The sequence below is a fragment of the Anarrhichthys ocellatus genome, unplaced genomic scaffold (genome assembly GCF_004355925.1).
Source record: "Anarrhichthys ocellatus isolate YVR2014 unplaced genomic scaffold, GSC_Weel_1.0 scaffold17, whole genome shotgun sequence".
In the NCBI taxonomy this organism is placed as follows: Eukaryota; Metazoa; Chordata; class Actinopteri; order Perciformes; family Anarhichadidae; genus Anarrhichthys; species Anarrhichthys ocellatus.
The window spans coordinates 7,606,629-7,624,511 of NW_022280047.1; the positions used below are offsets into that span (position 1 = coordinate 7,606,629).

General features: G+C 44.2%; 1 protein-coding gene across 1 annotated transcript in view; it reads right to left on the reverse strand.

Moving 5' to 3' along the window:
* Positions 1-2,757: 2,757 nt before the first annotated feature.
* Positions 2,758-17,883, reverse strand: part of fam222aa (family with sequence similarity 222 member Aa) — a 47,417-nt gene continuing 32,291 nt past the window's right edge. Inside the window, exon 3 of the mRNA XM_031856477.1 lies at positions 2,758-6,834. Coding sequence (XP_031712337.1) covers positions 5,381-6,834 — 1,454 coding nt within the window. The 3' untranslated portion in view covers positions 2,758-5,380. The remainder of the gene's footprint in view (positions 6,835-17,883) is intronic.

Genomic DNA, 17,883 nt, shown 5'->3' on the forward strand with positions numbered 1-17,883 from the left:
GGGACGATGGCAGTTTCAGCAAATTGAAGATGATGGTTGTGGGGAGATTAGGGGGAGATTGCAGAACTGGAGAAGGGGCAGAAGGTAAGCAATCACTGGGATGCTTGACTGTAGGCACATTCAAAAGTTGAAACCCCCTCGACTAAAGGATTTTACAGCTTTTTTATATTCAGACTTCTTGTTTCGAAATCTAAGACTCATATATTATCATTTTCAATAAAGCAACGTATTCTTTACATTTTTTCATCCTGAGGAGACAAAATCATTTTTAAACATAAACACAACACTGCAGGGAGAACAATAAGAGAGATGCTTAATAGATTTCCCATTTCCATATATATTATTTTCTCAAGGTTGCTGCACCCTCAGACTTTGGCAGCATTGGTGCATTTGAGATAATTCGGGGGAAACAGCCCTGTTTGTCCACAGGAACATTCTGAGAGCCACACAAACAGTAAAAGGAAACAGGGAAAAATAAATAAAGCAAAATCCCCAGACTTTTGTGTTTGGATTGGATACAGCGATATACCCACCACATAAACTAGATGAATATTTGGAGGCCATAAGCTTTTTCAGCTGAACATACATAGTTGTGACGCTGAAGAAATAAAAAGCTGTAAGCTCCTGGAATTACGAACTGCTGCATTGCCTTTTAGAAAAGCGCTCTGGGTCTGTGCCTTTGGAAAAAGATCCTGATTTATTTTGTGATCTGTGCTGATTATTCTTTTTTTTACCTTGGTTTGTATTTAATAAATGCTTAAAACTAAATTTAAATTGAATGGTGCATCCAGTCTTCTTATTCAGTGGCACTATAGAGATGGCAATGTGCTGTAACTCTGTGCTGTGCTGTACAGCTATAAGGCTGGTGGGTTAACTATACAAGCCTCCGCAGGACCATCTGTATTATTGATTAAAGTATTTTCTTGCTAGGTAGGAGCCCAATAGAGATAACTGGCCTCATGACTTTATCTTTTGCAGACGTTGAGGAGGGATGCTGGGAAGGACTCTGAGATGAGAGCCCCAGGGGCCCAAGGGCAGCCAGGGGACAGGACTAAAGTGGTGTGGAGGGGACGTCACCCCCCCTACACACCCCCCTCTGTCATCTGTAGGTTAGAGAAGCAGCGCCAAGACTCTACAGAGTGAGCAGCTGCCTATATTTTCTCTATCCCTACTGTCTCCTCTGTTTTGAGGGTAAAAGATCTGACCCTGCTTTGAACAGTCCGTCCGCGCTGCTTCCTCCTCAGCAGTGTTTGAGGTGCATAATATGCGACCAGACCTTTGTACTGGGTAAAGGTCTTCATGGACTTATTGGGATTTACTAAGGGATTTTTACAACCAGCATAAGTCAATTCCCCTCCACTTTGCCCTCAGGCCATCCCCGAGAGCGTCTCATTGCCCTTGAAAACGTGCTAACAGTCGATAGCCTATAGCCACAGAGATAAGTTATAGATCTAAGTGTCCTCGTTCATTTGATCGGTGTCACCTATCCTTTCCTGGGCAGTATTACTTAGACTATTCTTCCAAGCAGAACAATTCTTTTAAGTGAAAATTTCACTTATAAGAATTTAGTAAATTGAGGCAAAATAAAAATCTTTCAGTGAAGAATGTGATTTCCTCAGAGCTTGAATCTGAATATGAGGCCGCGTAGCCAAAGAGGGGAGGCTGAAACCAGCACCAGGAACATGGCAATTATCCTGATTACTGATGCTTCGAGGCTCCTCTGACCCCAAATCCCTCCCTGTATCTCTCTCCCTCTTTCTTTCTTTTGCTGAGATCTGTCACATTGCACGGGGCCCCTCAGCCAGGCAGGGAGCAACCATGTATAATCCAACAGAAAACAAATCCCCTCGATCAAACACAGCCCAGCTTTTTAAAGCAGGCCTCTGAGCCCAGGCGCCATGGTGCGGTGCTGAGGCCCTCTGAGACGCTGTGGAGGCTGTGATTTAGCAACACCCCCCCCCCCCTTTTTTTTTTTTTAAAACCCCACTGTCCTCGCCTTCAACACCAGCCAGCCAGTCCTAACCTTCAGTTTGTTTAAGCACTGCTGAACCTTGTTGGCCCCGGACAGGGGGAGGGTGGGCTTAGATAATGACATGCCATATGCCACTCTGCCTCTGCAGCTGAGTGAGCCGCGCATGGATCAGCTCAGGCACAAATCTATTTGAAATTTAATTCTATTATCCTAACATGGGCTAAGCGTCCATTGTCCAAATCGGGAATTGTGGAACGGACCAGAGTTTCAGGGCTAAGATGCATCCCATTAACAGAAGCTCATTAATGTGTGTGAAGGACCAGGGAGACAGACAGTTTGGAGCCTGTACAGTAGAAAATGTATCAACAAAGCAAAGACGGTAAAGTATCTAAATACCACCGTATATCTTATAAAACATGTGAATTGACTGAAATAATTCTACTAAAAATGCTATATTTTGTGTCACCTTTTCTCTGTTTCATTCAGTTGAACCTGGCTCAAAATGGCCAGATTCCTCACAGCACCTAATAGGAAACCCCTTGCTATTTAAAAAGGGTTTGATTTCAACCCTTTGAGTGAATGAATACTCTCTACTGGCAGTATCCAGCAGCCAGGCGTCACCCAATATTCCCATTAGCAGAGAGGCCTGGTGCCTCAGACCTCCACTGGTGGGAAAGGGCCAGACACCAGAAACTCCACTGCCTCAAGTGTCTCCTCTTCACTTCAACATCATGTGACAGGGTTTAATGCTTGGATGCAGAAGCCAAACGGAGGGGATTTAGGGACCGGGTGTATCTGTAAATCTGTCAAAATATTTCTACAAGACAGAAAATATGCTGGAATCACAGTGTGGCTGGGATATTAAGCTGTTGAAACAACATGAAAAATGCTCACTGGAATGTTAAGGAGGCTTACTGTGCATATTTAAGCCAAGGGTCTTGGTATGCTCTCCACTGAAACCTTTGTCAGCATTTAAAGACAGTAGCGTGTCTACAAACACCATTAGCTTAAAGTTTAAGGCTCATACTTAAGACTAAGTAAGAGTTATCTTCAGGGAACAACAGGTCTATTTATGCAAATGATCAAAAAAACATCAATTTCTGCTTTGTCGTCAATATTTTTGTGTAAATCCTTTATTTTTACAACAATGCTGTCTGTCCTTTATCTTTGGGTGGCCAAAGCATTAACATGTAAAAAATGATGTATGTTTTCTCAATGGCAGCAGTTTACCGCTACAGTACAGTAAAGGACCTACATCACACTTCACACTCCGCTCCGGATCTCACAGAGCTGCTGCTGAAACAAGGGCCAACTTTCCCACTGACTGCTAGAGGACGTTAAAAAATGCGTTAAAAAATAATGACAGACTTCAAAGCCAAGATGTGGCTTCTGAATATATTCTTAAAGAAATTTATTTTACACCTCAAAACAAAAAGGGATAGGGATTAGGGATGTGGTACATTGGGAATGTATTGACAACTGTAGTTTACATTTTTTTTTGGTGTAAGCTCAGAGAAAAATGTTAATACAGTCATAATAATTGCACTTTATAAATCTAGACTGATGCCAGTATTTCCCCATAACAAAGCTCTGACTCCCTCTCTCCAGTTACTAAATTCAATTTACCATTGAAATTTGATGGACAAAAGAAATGCTAATTTAAGACCAGAGGACTGCTGCACTGATCCAATTTTTCTCTTTCACTCAAGTCTCACAAGGCAATAAAACATTGCAGTAATTTAAGTGCAGTACATTCAAGGGAATCTCACAGTCATAATAAATATTTCACTGCTCTGAATCAAGTTAAGACTGGCCCGGGCTAAATGTATCCCAACCAGGGGCTGAAACGGACAAGGGGAAGCAGTGGGCCTTGTCTCATTTCATCTGATGCCAGCGGACAGGGCATGATTGTTTCCATATTGTATTTGTTTGCAGGATCAGGGGTGACTAGTACCCCCCAAACACAACTTTGATTTGTTCCCACCTCTTTCTATCATCATGATAAACATTTGACAGAAGCAGTGGATGTAGCGCTGTAACTACAGCTAGAAAAGAGTCATGTGGGATCTTGATCGCTACTCTAGCTCCAGAGAATATCTAAAGCCTCTGATAAAAGGGAGCGAGACTTGCAAAATATCTCCTGTACATTACTCAGATATGATGTTTATGGGACTGGGGAATCAGTTTTTCAGTCTTTGTGGTTGAAATCTTTTAGTGACACAATTGAAAAAAAAGAAAGTCTGAGGATTTTGAAAAAACACAAACTAAAATGCACACACGCGCATGCACTCAGCCACATACACGCATAAACATACACGTAAGGTTATGTAAATAACCTCCCAATCACATTCTTCATTGTAACATTTCTTTATCATGTTTTTTTTTTTGCAACATTTTCTTTTTTAAATAAGTATTTCAAGATTTATTGTAGATTCCAGTGTTGGTTAGGAAAAAGAGCTCTCTGACCAGGTTCTTACAGAACCAAAGCAGCGACTATGCCTCACACCAGGACATAAGAAACTGCACATTAGCTTGAGGAGGAATTATCAAATCAAAAAAACAAAAAATGAAACATTTTAAATTAAAAAAAAGCATTCGAGACACTTTTCCTCATAGCAGCCAATGCATAAAATATACCTACAAATATATAAAACAAAAAAATAGGTTCAAGTTTTTCAAGTTTCTTAAATATATCATATCCAAACTACCCAATTCCAAACTTCAAAGTTAACAAGATTCAAGCAGTGCAATTTATGTATCAATTATAACAGCAATAACAACTAATATTGTACTATTCTTTTAATTCAACCCTATGATCCTTGTACATACACACCCGAGTATAATTTTAGTCTCCTCACGTACCAGTACAGTGTGTCTCTGTATGCGTTTGTCTGTGTGTGGTTATATGTGTACTGTTACATTGTTTTGGATTTTGAAAGCAGCCCTAAGCTTTGGCCCTTTTGAGACCCTTTCAGTGACAACCTACACAGTAGCTTCAGGCTTAGTATTTGGAAGTTGGATACAAGTGCCGTATGCACTTCATGTCGAGCTATGATTCTAATCAAAAAGTTCAGGCGAGTAAAACAACAAAAAAACTGAAGAAAAAATAAATCAACCCAAAATTCCTATTGGCAAACCACACAATGGAACATCTGGAGCATCTTGAAATCCCTTTTTCTTTCCCGTTGGCAATCACTGCCACCTTTCATATTTGGGATTCCCACAGCCAGCCTTGAAACCACCAAACCAAGGGTCACACAGCACAACAACTGCTCTTCTCTACTCCCACACAAGTTAAAGCAGTGCCACTTTCAACAATCTGTACCTAGAAAAAACACATGTGTTCTTTAACTTTGATTTTCTTCACAAATTCCAACTCTTGATTCTCTTCCTCCTCTTCTTCCCACTCTATCTGTAAACAGGGAGGCGGATGTGTGCATGCTGGTGGTCTAACAGACGTGGCACAGACACAGTCTCGTAGCCTTTGCCAAGCATCTGCTCCTTGATGCAGGGTGGGTGGATGTCGTTGATCAGGTACTCCAGAGACTGCAAGCTGCTGCTCAGCACTGATGTGTTGCACAAGCTCTTGCTGGGCAGGCTGCAGCACAAACCTCCCCCGCTGTCTACAGCAGGGTGATGATGATGGTGGTAGTGGTGATGGTGGTGGGGGTAGCCCATCTCTCTGTGCCCCGTCACCGGTCCTCCTGTGGAGGTGCCCAAAAGCTCCTGGGGGTTGTAGCAGTCACTGTCAGGTGTTACCAGCACACTGTTCCATGGCGGGGCAAAATATTGACCCACTGAGAAATTTCCATGCATACCCACACAGTTCAAAGGGGAAGAGCTGACTTTGTCCATCCCGCCTCCTCCGCTGGCACTGGCTGTCAGGTGGTAAGGTCTGGAGGAAGAGGAGGACATTTGTGCCGCCACAAGTCCCCCTGGAACACAAGTTTCTGGGGACTTGCTGATGGCGCCCCCTCCTCCGCTACCTCCGCTGTACATGCGGAGCACAGCCTGTTGATGCTGCTGATGCTGTTGTTGTTGTTGCTGCTGCTGCTTCTGCCAAATGATGTAGTCCATTCCATCTGCGTACACTCCATTCTTCAAAGCCTCTGCATTTTGAGCCGGCAGCCCGGGCCCTGTGTACACCATATTAGCCTGGGGACCCATTCCTAACACATATCCTCCACCTGAGGAGCTAGAAGAGACCCCCATGCCAGTTGAGCCCTGCTTGGAGGGGCTGGAATTTGACGATGTAGTGGCAGCCCCTTGGCACACCTGCTGCAGAGCCTGGGCCTGGCAATGCTGGTTGATCTGGTAGATGATGCTCTGGATGGAGGGGAGGTTGGACTGTGCAGGCAGGACCAGGCCTCGGCCCCCTGTTACCGGAATCACTGAGCCAGCTACAGTGACATTTGGGGGAACCGAGAGTACGGGGCCCTCTGGGGGCCCAGTGTGGTATACCATTTGGCCGTGACCACTGGCTAAAGTGCTACTACTAGGGGGTGGGTATGGGGCAACAGCTATGTGGGCTGGCGAGAGCTTAGTCCGTCTTCCTTCGGAGTTCTTAAGAACACCTTTTGAAGGGACAAAGGTGGCTGAGGATGAGGATGACGGTGAGGAGGCCTTGATGATTGCCAGCAGGCCATGGTGGCCCCCTGTGTAGATATGTGGATTGGGACCATAGCGTTGCCCTGTGGTGTCATATCCATTCACAGTCCTATTAAGGTGCTTGTGCTGGGGAACCCTGATGTTGGTGGGGAAGATCTTGATGCACAGAGGGCTGTTGGCCGTCTTCTGAGCGAAGGCATCAAGTTCCGCCGCAGTGGGGTAGCGCGGGGAATGTGTGGGCACCACAAGCTCACCTGCAAAACAAACAGAGAAACAAGTATGAGTGAAATGAATGATCAAGATAAAAAAACAACAACAACTAGATGGACGCATGTGTTGCAGAACAGAACATCAGATCAGGAGTTTCATTACCAGAAATATCAAAGGAGCCAACAGCAACGGCAGCCACAATGTCAGATCGATCAATCAATTGCATTAAGCACTACTCTGCTGCAACAGTCAAACCTTTAGCATTACAGTGACTACATCTAAAGCACTCTGAAAAATGTGAGTGTTCAACAAAAGCAGGTGAATAAAACCAGAAGCAAACAGCGGGCACACTGCGGAACAACCCAAATAGAGTTTGCAAATAGTAAATCAGGGCCGACACTCATTTATGTTCCATCCTTCCTCCATTTGAGCTTTCTTTCCATTTTCACAGCCTCCTGTGGAAGTTCTTCCCTAGGCAAATGGATCTTTTTTAAAACTCATTCTGTCAAAGCCTGGTACCTTAGGCGCTGTTAAATCAGTGCATTGTGAAATTAATTCAGACTCTCTTTAGCATTGAATTGGGTTAGCCTTGGATACCAGGCAAGCAGGGACGGAGGGGAGGGGATAAAAGCTTGTTTAATTGCAGTGGCACATTTGAGATTTATAAGTGGTATCACTTACTGGGTCTTACCCTTGGCCACAGCATTTCCACATTTATTCAATTCAGGAGTATGTGGAGAGGCCCTCACAAAAAAACCAATTAGACATCCGTGGGGAATTCGTAGCCTGGTTAAGGTGAACTACATCAGACTGGAACCAAGTCAAGAATTCTACAGTGCTGCTATTTGCAAACTTGGTCAAGGATAAAACTGAGCACACGCTGTTTAAAAAAGCATTTCAAAAAGACGGAAACACATCATTGTTGAGATTGAATAAATCAAATATAAGACATGCCTCTGACATATTTCATTAAAGAGCACGAGTAGCAAAATACTGGCTTTTCTGTTCATGTTATATAGATTGTTATTACATGACACACCAGACAAAAGACAGTTGCAGAGACGTTGCACATGTAAATGCTGTCTACTGTTTGCCATATGAAACCAATCCAAATCCCAAATTCAATTCAGCAGTAAACGCAGCGAGTGTGACTAGCAATGCCCCTCGCTCAATGAGCCAAGGCTTGGCCATTGTGAATTGAGGTGGCAAACAGGCAAATGGCAATTTCTAAAAAACCCACCATGTGTCATTGTTTGGGGGCTGGGCATGGAGGTGAGAGGCCGCGGAGAGATTGGATTTAAACGACATTATTCAGTCAATTTCATGGCTACTTAGCTCAGTGTAACAAAAAGGGTGGGGGGATGGGAAAAATAACTCAATTTACAAGCAATATATCAGCAGTTGTATGATTGCAACACCTTCAAAAATTACATTTTTATGCAAAAGCTAACAAAACGCACAAAAATTAACTGCCATAACTGTGCCGTCAGCAAATGTCCCGGCGACCTAAGGAGTCTGCAGGGTGCAGGCTGTGACTAGGACTCACTCCATTTCCTCTCCGATTGCAAAATCATTTTGAAGAGACTCCACAGCCAAGTAGTCACAATTCTCATTTCTTTGCTCCCATTACAGATAGCATGGGGAGTTCATTTCAACAACCCTATGGGTCTCCAACTGTGAAAATGATTAAATCTACAAGATCCATATCATAAAAGAAATAAATTGGGAATTTAACAGCAGAGGGGGGAGACTGTGAATATCCCAAGCCAAATTAAGTGCAAGACCTATTCCAGTCAGTTAGCTTCATCCTGCAGACTAAATCAGAAACACTCAACTTCAAATTAGAAATGAAATATGTAAAAATGTAATTTCTGTAATATTTTTATTATTCAATAATAATAAAAATATCTTGGATTTAATAACTTGGTTTTAATCAGAGGGAGGGAACCTGGTGCCATCCTAATGGGCAAGGCTGAGTGTGCCAGTCCAGCCAACCTAACATCTAACCAACCTTACTGAGGCAAAGCTCTGCTTCCCTGGTGACGGCAGTGCCATTTGCTTTGATGTTCTGACTTGCAGTGGAAAACTGACAGAAGATTTATTTAATTTGCTCAGAAGATAAAAACACGTTCATTTCAAAGCAGATTGCTGGTCCACATGCAAATGGAATGGCAGCATTTTTTTCTGATCTTCTTTACATGAGAGCAAAAAAAACACATCTTTGATCATCACATGGTCTAAATGAGGAAAGATACTTGGCTTTCAGGCATATCAAGGGCCTGTGCCCTGCTGTCCCTGCAAGCCCCCAGCTGCAATATGCCCATCATTCCACCTAATTATTGCCACATGAGGAAAAAAAACTATAAAAACAGCCAGGAAATTCATTAAAGGGTGGCTAATTCTATTCCTTCTCAATCACTGAGTCCATATTTTCCATGCCCGAGCCTGCATTTCTTCTTAGAGAGACGAGAAAGCCCTCTCCCTCCATCTTTTCCCAGCTTGGCCCTTGTTTGTCAATAGGCAGAGCCTTTGGCACACCAACCTGGCATCAAAGGGTTTCACACTTCACAGGCCACAGGGATTAGAGGCCTTTCAGGCCTACAAAACCCATCTCAGCTCCACAAAGGCTTCCGGTTATTAGAACCCACAGGCATAAAGGAAGAAGAGGAGGAGGAGGAGGCAAATGAGCATCTGGATGCTTCTGATTCCAGCTTCCTCAATGAAAAGTTCCATGGTATGAATTTTAAAGTAAAGTTGATCACAGTAAGTATGGCCACAAACTGGGGTGTAATTTCACTCTCATCCGTACGCTGTTATACACTCTGTGTGTTTGATGTGCAGGGTCTCCACATCTCTCTGCTCCAGACCAGTAAGTCTATAAGTGAGGACATGGAGGTTAAAGAAGAGAGTCTCTTTTTAGGCTGGCACTTCGTGACTTATTGGTTAAGGCTGCAGTAGATCATAGCTATGAGCAGCAGCATACAGATGGTGCTGGCTGATAAACACCCTCCGAGGCAGCCAGCACTGCCTCCTTTGTGTGAGCCCTCAACCCCTCATAAGGTAGGGGGTTTCCTGCACCTGTGCACATTCTCCAGCGTGGACGTGCATGCAAACACTATGCATGAAAACAGAAACGAAAGGCAAAAACATACACACACAAACCTGCATCTGCAGTTGTGTGTCTCATTTGCCATCAGTGGAGCATGTTGTTATCCTCTGCTCAGCTCTCACTCATGAAATGTAGGGCAGGGACAACAACAGGTGCCTGTGCGGGCGACAGCCCGCAATGCCTCCTGGGCTAAATGCTTCACACTCGCTTCATTTCGACATGCGACAGCCTTGTAAGGATTAATTATTTCCCTGGGGATGGAAGAATATGGTTTTTCCCTTCCTGTGAGCAGGAGGCTATGTGCACTCACAAGCACATGAAACTGCTTATAGTAAATGAAAGGGGAAACCTGGGCTAGCACTGCTTTAACAATAACATTTCACATGAAAGGCATATAAACAAACCACGCATATGATTGAACTGCATTGGAGATGAGATAAAAGCTCAGGCAAACATGCATTAGTTCTGAGAGATCACGCGCCAGGGAGCGGAGATGGCAGGAAGGCAATTAATGGGCTGACCTTCGTCCTTAATCACCCAGTGCCTGGCACACAATGCCCATGTGTCAGAGCAGCACATCTCTAAATGCCACCCCTCATTAGCACGATGCACGTTGTGAGAGAGGCTATCTCTGTGCAGTGTTACACTCTCCAGTGGTGAGACAGAGATAGCAAGGCTGGGATAGGATAACATGGCAGCACAGAGCCGGACTGAGCTGCAGTAGGCCATGATATGATCTAGAAATCCCATTTCGCTTGGAGGATGGGCACTCTCCTTTCTCTCCATTTTTGATTGGCATGAAACTCCCCAAGCGCAACGTCCTTGGTGTACCCAGTGCTGTTACTGTGATTGCATGTGTGCTTGTGTGTATGCACACATGTGTGTGTGTGTGTATGTGTGTGTGAGTTTCTGTGCATTGTGGTGAAAGGGGTACCCAATTCTGAACACTCAATTAACACTCCTTTAATTAGCCAGCAGTACATTTTGAATTCTGATGAACTAATTTTCTTGGTGTGAGGGTGGAGGAGTGGTGGAGGGCTGGTAAAGATGAGGTCCACTGGGTACAAAACAGCAATAAAGAGGGAACTGGTTAGATTAGACTGTAGAAAATCCATTAAATTCTGTGCACTTCTTCCAAGTGAGAGGTCAAATTGTGTTGATCACAAGAAGCAAAGGCAGACAGAGAGAATATGAGAGCAGGGAGTTAGTTGAGGTGGAAAGAGGAGGGTGGTGGGGGTGGGGAGATAGGGAGTCAGAGGCTGTGCGAGAGTGCAGCACCAAATCCAGAGGACCATGAGAATGCTTTGCATTTTAATTAGAGGTTTAAATGAATAAGCAGAGGGAAAAGTCGGAGAGAAGTGCCTGAAATGCCCTTGCTCCCATTTATTAGTGATCCAAGTGTTCTAAGATTAGGAGCAGGTTGGAGAAGTTTCTTCTTATTAGTGGCGAAAACGCTGAAACACATCAAAAAGCTTGCGCCATTTCCTCACTCACTCCCGTATCCCTGCTTTCCGCCTGCTTTATTCCCCTCTGACCATGTACATTAGTGAGCAGCGGGAAAAAAGTGCTTGTTTAAATGAAGGAAGAGGAGCATTTGGTAGAAATGCAATTAAGTTTTCACAGAAGAACGAGTGCATAGTACACATTAACTTTGGTCAAACAAACAGTGATGAGGTTAGGGCAAACAACAGGAGCAGAGATGAGAGAAAACATGGGGTCAGCTTCAGTCCAACGTCAATGTTCACTTGGAGCCATTTCCCTCAGAGAGGGACAGTCCTTGTTAAATGTGTGTGTGAGCCAAGAGGGGACATTAGCTGCAGTATTGATCATGTGTCTACTCAAACTACATGCAGCTATACAAGATGGGTCTCTCTTTTTTCCACAGTAGTGATTTTGTTTTTTGGGGGGGGTTGCTTGCTACCAAGGCTACATGATTCAATTTCGGGATTCTTCAAATATGTGGTGTGTGTTTTAGACCACTGGGCCAGCAGGTTGTCCCTTTTATCCACAAGTCTTGTAACACATTCCACCACTAATGGCCACTTTGCCCTTAACCTTATTGTAATGAAGTTATTGAACTTAATAATTCATGGCTAAAACAATCTTCAATCCCTCAGCTGGGAAAATGTCTGACCAGTCAAATGTGTTGCAGCCTAGACGGGGCAGATTCAACAGCATCACTCCATGGAGGAACCCTTGACCTGTGGCTGTTGTTTAGCTCTCAGCAGATATAGGATCAGGGTCTTCTCCCCTCCTCCGTTAGCCTGCTGCAAAAAGACGGGTAGGCGAGGGGAAGCCAGAGGCAGCTTCGCATCCTGAACAATACCTGCCTTGTGCTAATGGAGGTGTCATCTGGCACAGGGCTGATTAGTCAGCGATTACAGCCAGGCCTCAATTGCCGTGACAACTGCTGCAAACACAATGGGCCCTGATAGAGCCAGCTGTTTGGTCCTCTGCAATTAACCCTGCATCCCACTCGTCTCCGGCAGTGCGCTGCCTCTAATTGACTATCGGGCACACAAAGCAGGGGTTGTCGGCCAGACCCCCTGGACACAGCCCCCCCACCCCTCTGCCGAGGTAGCGATGATAATAATAGAGGCGTCCTGTGGACTCGCCGCCAGTCAATCAAAGCCTCAGCGCCCCACAGGAGCTTCCTGAGGAGAGCGGGAGCAGAGGATGCACATGTATGTGCCAGTGATCAACAGGGTACAGCAGCCTTGCAGGGGGCAGACATGTTGAATATGCCCTCAGCTGGAGTACTAATCAATTCAAGTGCACGTGAGGGGAAAGGGAACCCTGCTGCTTGCTTGATATCAGAAAAGCCATTTTTAGGAACACTCATCTCCCTCTGTTCATCTCAAGGTTGATTTTCTGTGCAACAACACAGTGAGAAGAAAATCAAGGCAATTATTTGTCGGGCCTTTGCTATCTATAATTGCAAAGATAAAAATCAAACTGCATTGATTTCTCAGAGGATAGAGCTGTCTGAATTCACGGCTGCTTGTGTCATCATAATCATCAAACAAAGTCACATTGTAAGACAGTGGAAACGAAAAATGCAATCTTCACCAAACTCTTCTTTGTCTTCTTTAAATTCTTCACATTTATTTCTAAAGGAGGTTGACTTAAAGATTGTAACGCTGCATTCCATAAGAACGGGGTCGGAATTTCCGTGCCGCCTCAGGACGCATTTACGATTCAGATATACAGACGATGCCCAACAAACCCCGACCAGTCGGCTGCTCTGCGAATCAACAGTAGAAAATATCTGTAGTAATATTCTGTTTATTAGCACTTCTGTCTTACTTGTCACACTCAGTCATACAGTATTGTCCAACTCCTATCTGTGAACATTCTGCTGCTGTGTCTGTATGTGCAAAATACCGCCATAATGTGCTGTTATCAACTGATATTAGTAATAATGTCTAACCTGGCTGGAGCAAACCCCATTAAGTGTTCTGACTTGTTGTAGTGGAATGTAGTCAACTCGGGCGTGATGTCATTTCCATCTCCTAATTCTGATTTCTGAAGTAAATGGAATGCAGCATAATTTTTAACATAACTTATTAAATAATAAATCAAACAACAAACAAACCATGTTTCACAGTCACATAGTGTTACGTTTGAATCAAATGTCAGACACTAAATAATAGGTAAACACCAATCAAATGACTCACTATGTAAATAGAATCAGTAGTTGGACAACATCTTTCAACAGAGGGTGTCATGCTGCAATCACATATTGGACTTTTAACCTGCCAACATGTTTCACAAATAGCAAAGAGGATAATGAGAATGTTAAAGCAATCTGCACACTGATCCTTCACAGGCACGCAGATGTGGCAAAATGTCAAAAATGGATTTAATCATTAAAGGAGATTAAAAAAACTTGGACAAAACTCCCAAATCTAATCTTTCATTTCATTAAAACCAATCTAATCTTAGATTTAATTTATCTATTTCCTGCATAAGCAGATGGAAGAAATACCCAATTGAGAGCCTAATTTGGGCTTCCTCCTCACAGAGACTGCATGAGGTCATTTAGTTAGCCAGCAGTGTCCACGTGTGCGGTTAATACGGTACACTGAGACAGAGATATGCTACGGATAACATGAGGAAGGAGCAGAGGAAAAACAAGATCCAATTGTTTTTCTTTCTGTACAACGTGTTTGTCCATCAACATTATTCGTCTTTTTCAGTTTCTCATATATGTAATATGTGATGGTGAACAACGGGTCCGATCAAAACAGCTAATTAGGTTTCTATTACAAAGGTTTTCTCCCAAGAAATAGGAAATATTATACCACCAAGACACTGCCATGTTTACATTTTCTCGTTAGAATTTATCTCTGAAGCCAGATGTTCCTGAATCAGCCATGAAAATTAATTAGCTGGTTTGATGTGGCAACCTCATGCTCCTTCCAGACAGACCTGGCTTTTATGAGCTGTAGGGGAAATTACTGAGAATTGATTGATCCTGAAGGACTCTTCTGTACACATGGACTGGCAGACACACACACACACACACACACACACACACACACACACACACACACACACACACACACACACACACACACACACACAGAACTTAACATTCGTAGATCCTGCTAACAGCTGATCCAAATATTTTTCCGTCCAGACATCCTTTCTCTTTAAGCTACAACATTGATGACCATTAATTGGCAAAATCCACAAATCTAGAAGCTCCATACATGCTTTATTTTTAGTTAAAAAAAGCTGATGTCTCGTCATCTCTGACTCTGTCTCTTCAGTCTCCCTCTTTGTCTCTTCATCCCCCTCTCTGTCTCTTTAGTCCACCTCTCTGTCTCTTCATTCCCCTCTCTGTCTCTTCATTCCCCTCTCTGTCTCTTCATCCCCCTCTCTGTCTCTTCATCCCTCTCTCTGTCTCTTCATTCCCCTCTCTGTCTTTTCATCCACCTCTCTGTCTCTTCATCCCTCTCTCTGTCTCTTCATCCACCTCTCTGTCTCTTCATCCCTCTCTCTGTCTCTTCATTCCCCTCTCTGTCTTTTCATCCACCTCTCTGTCTCTTCATCCACCTCTCTGTCTCTTCATTCCCCTCTCTGTCTCTTCATCCCCCTCTCTGTCTCTTCATTCCCCTCTCTGTCTCTTCATTCCCCTCTCTGTCTCTTCATCCCCCTCTCTGTCTCTTCATTCCCCTCTCTGTCTTTTCATCCCCCTCTCTGTCTCTTCATCCACCTCTCTGTCTCTTCATCCCCCTCTCTGTCTCTTCAGTCTCCCTCTCTGAGTAAGTGAGTTTCATCTGGGGTGCTTGCCGGGCGAAATCACCTCAGGGCGAACACTTTATTATCTGTAGTCAAAGCGTCACCACAAATACCATTCTACACACACAAGTGTCACTTTCCATTTGTCTGCACTCTGGCTGCATTAGCGGAGCCTAGCCGGCACAGAGCCTCGTCTCAAACGCGCACAGCAGAAGAAAACTAACAGCGTGGGAAAGCACTCGTCCTGCATTCCTGCCCCATTAACACCACTGGCATCACCAGAGGAGGCCTACTGCCTCTCTCTGGAATTAAAAACATTATCAGCACTATAACTTCTGTCAAGATAGCATTTGAAAAGACAAAAAGAAAAAGATGTTTAGGCAGATATCTTACATTCTTGCCCTTTTATGTTATTTTTAACGCAAAAAATCATATTCAATGGGAACTTAACATAAAGTCCCCCTTTAATTCAGAGCAGATCACTGCACATGTTAATTACTGATGATCTAGCAGACCGTCCAGCAAAAACAACACCATTGGAGTTTATGTCCTCTTTGAGCCACAAAGGAATGCAGGCCAACAGCTTTTTTTTGTGGGACACCCGTGCATCAAACAAACACAGAAACTGGGGCAACATGTTTAGCTCACACTGCACTCCATAAACAAATCAGACAAACAAAAAGAAAGGACTCCATGTTTGTTCCCATGACAGTCAAAAAAAAAAAAAAAAAAAAAAAAAAAAAAAAAAGGCATTTCAATGGAAAGCATCAACCCTGAATATTTCACGCTGTGAACAGAGCCCCTCACAAACTCGACCTCATTTCAGGCACGAGTTTCACCAGGCTCTTTCCATTTGCAATAATTTATGGTCCTGGATGGGCAACATCGTGGATTATAAATGGAAAAAATAGCTATATTCCGTACAAAACAGTTTTCTGTTTAATAATCAAGTCTGGCCAAAGGGCTTAGTGGAGTGCATGGTTCAGTATAGATGGGGGGGGGACCAAGCCCCCTGGTCCGCCTGTGAGGAGCCAGCCCTCAGGCCTGCCTGGGCCACCCTCATTGTGCATACAGCATGGTCTAGAAAGCAGGGCTTATCAGCAAATACCCCGAGTCAGCACAAGCAGCGGGGTGGTTATGCGTTGCGACTGGCACACCAGCCGATATTGTCATGTGCGATTAGGTCTGTGCTCATGGGCCTGTGAACTCATTCCTATGGCATCATAGTCAACCCCACCCCCTCTCCTCTCCTCCAGTTATATCCCTGCCTCTCTGCTGCCCTCTCCCCCTTCTGAGGGTTTTCCGTTTTTGCATTCAGCTCCTGCCATTTCACAATGTACCCTCACTGAACCTTGTGTACCCCACCTGAAGCTGTGGTCCAGTGCATACATATACTGAGTCAAAATACATTAACGGGTTCGACTGGTTTGATTTCCAAAACAAATCTCTGCATCTTAATCAACTCAGTCCACAAGGGTCATCCACAAGTTAAAGCTATAGCCAGTGCACCAAGAAGCAGCCGGTGTTAGTTGTTTTGTCTCGGTACACCTCTGCAGATGACAAGGCTGATAGAGAGGAACAAAGGCCGGCTCATAGAAGAAAGAAAGAGAAACTGTGAGGCCAGTTATGGGGAAACATCAGGAAAAAGAAAGAGAGATTGAAACATTAAGTGATGAGGCAGAGAGCAAGACAGGACACAGAGCCAAGAAAGAAATACAACAAGGAAAAATCCTGACCTGAAAGATTAATGTCGAGCCCTCCCTGTTCTGTTTTTAAGAGAATATGCCACGCTGTGACACTATTTTCTCAAAGGGCTACATGTACAGCCAAGAGCGAGCAGCATTCACAGTCATGCACAAACTCAAATGGACGCAGCAACAACACAAACACACACACACACTTGAAATACGGGACACCAGAGGTAGAGATTGTAAGTGCATACAGAGATAAGAAAAGGAACCAGTGCAGAGAGCAGAGAAGGAAGAAAAAAGGGAGAGAGTGGGAGTGAGAGGGAGAGATGAGGAGAGGCTGGAGGCGCCTGGGCAGGCCTGTCAGACTGGAGGAAGTGCTGGTGCACAGGCCTGCAGGTAAATGGAAGAAGAAAGGCGCCTGCAGGCTGCCCGAGGCAAGCCTGGGCCCTTCTGTTCTATCATTTAGGAGACAAGTCCTCCACTGATTCCCAATTAATATTTAACACTGCACAGACAACAAGACGCTCGGCTGCAGTACACATGCCAACGAGAGCAGAGGAGAGGAGAGGAGAGGAGGTACATAAATGGATAGTGTTGAGGCTTAAAACAAAGGATGAGAGCCTGCTAGGCCGCAGGAACTTTTCTGCTGCGAAGTTTTTACTGCGCACGCGCACCAGAAAAATGAGCCGGATCCGGTTCAAAATCAAAACAATATTTAATGTACTACACAAAGTTCACTTACAAACTGAATTAACTATCAATAGTAATGTTCTCGAGAACAGAGATCACATGCACGCATCTCACTCACAGGTCTGGCCATTCCAGGTACTGGAAAACGAGAGCGGATGTGGTCTGAGGAATGCTCTCTAGAACATTGTCTTTTATATCCCCTGACAGTCGGAAAGTATCCGAAACTGTCCTAAAACGTCTGAATGATCCTCCGTCGACCAATGATTAGCTCCATTTAAATTCTGTCCCCTCCCAATATCGATCCGTTGTGGCAAACATCCTGAACTCCTCCTCTCTGTGACCTGCTGGTCAGTTGT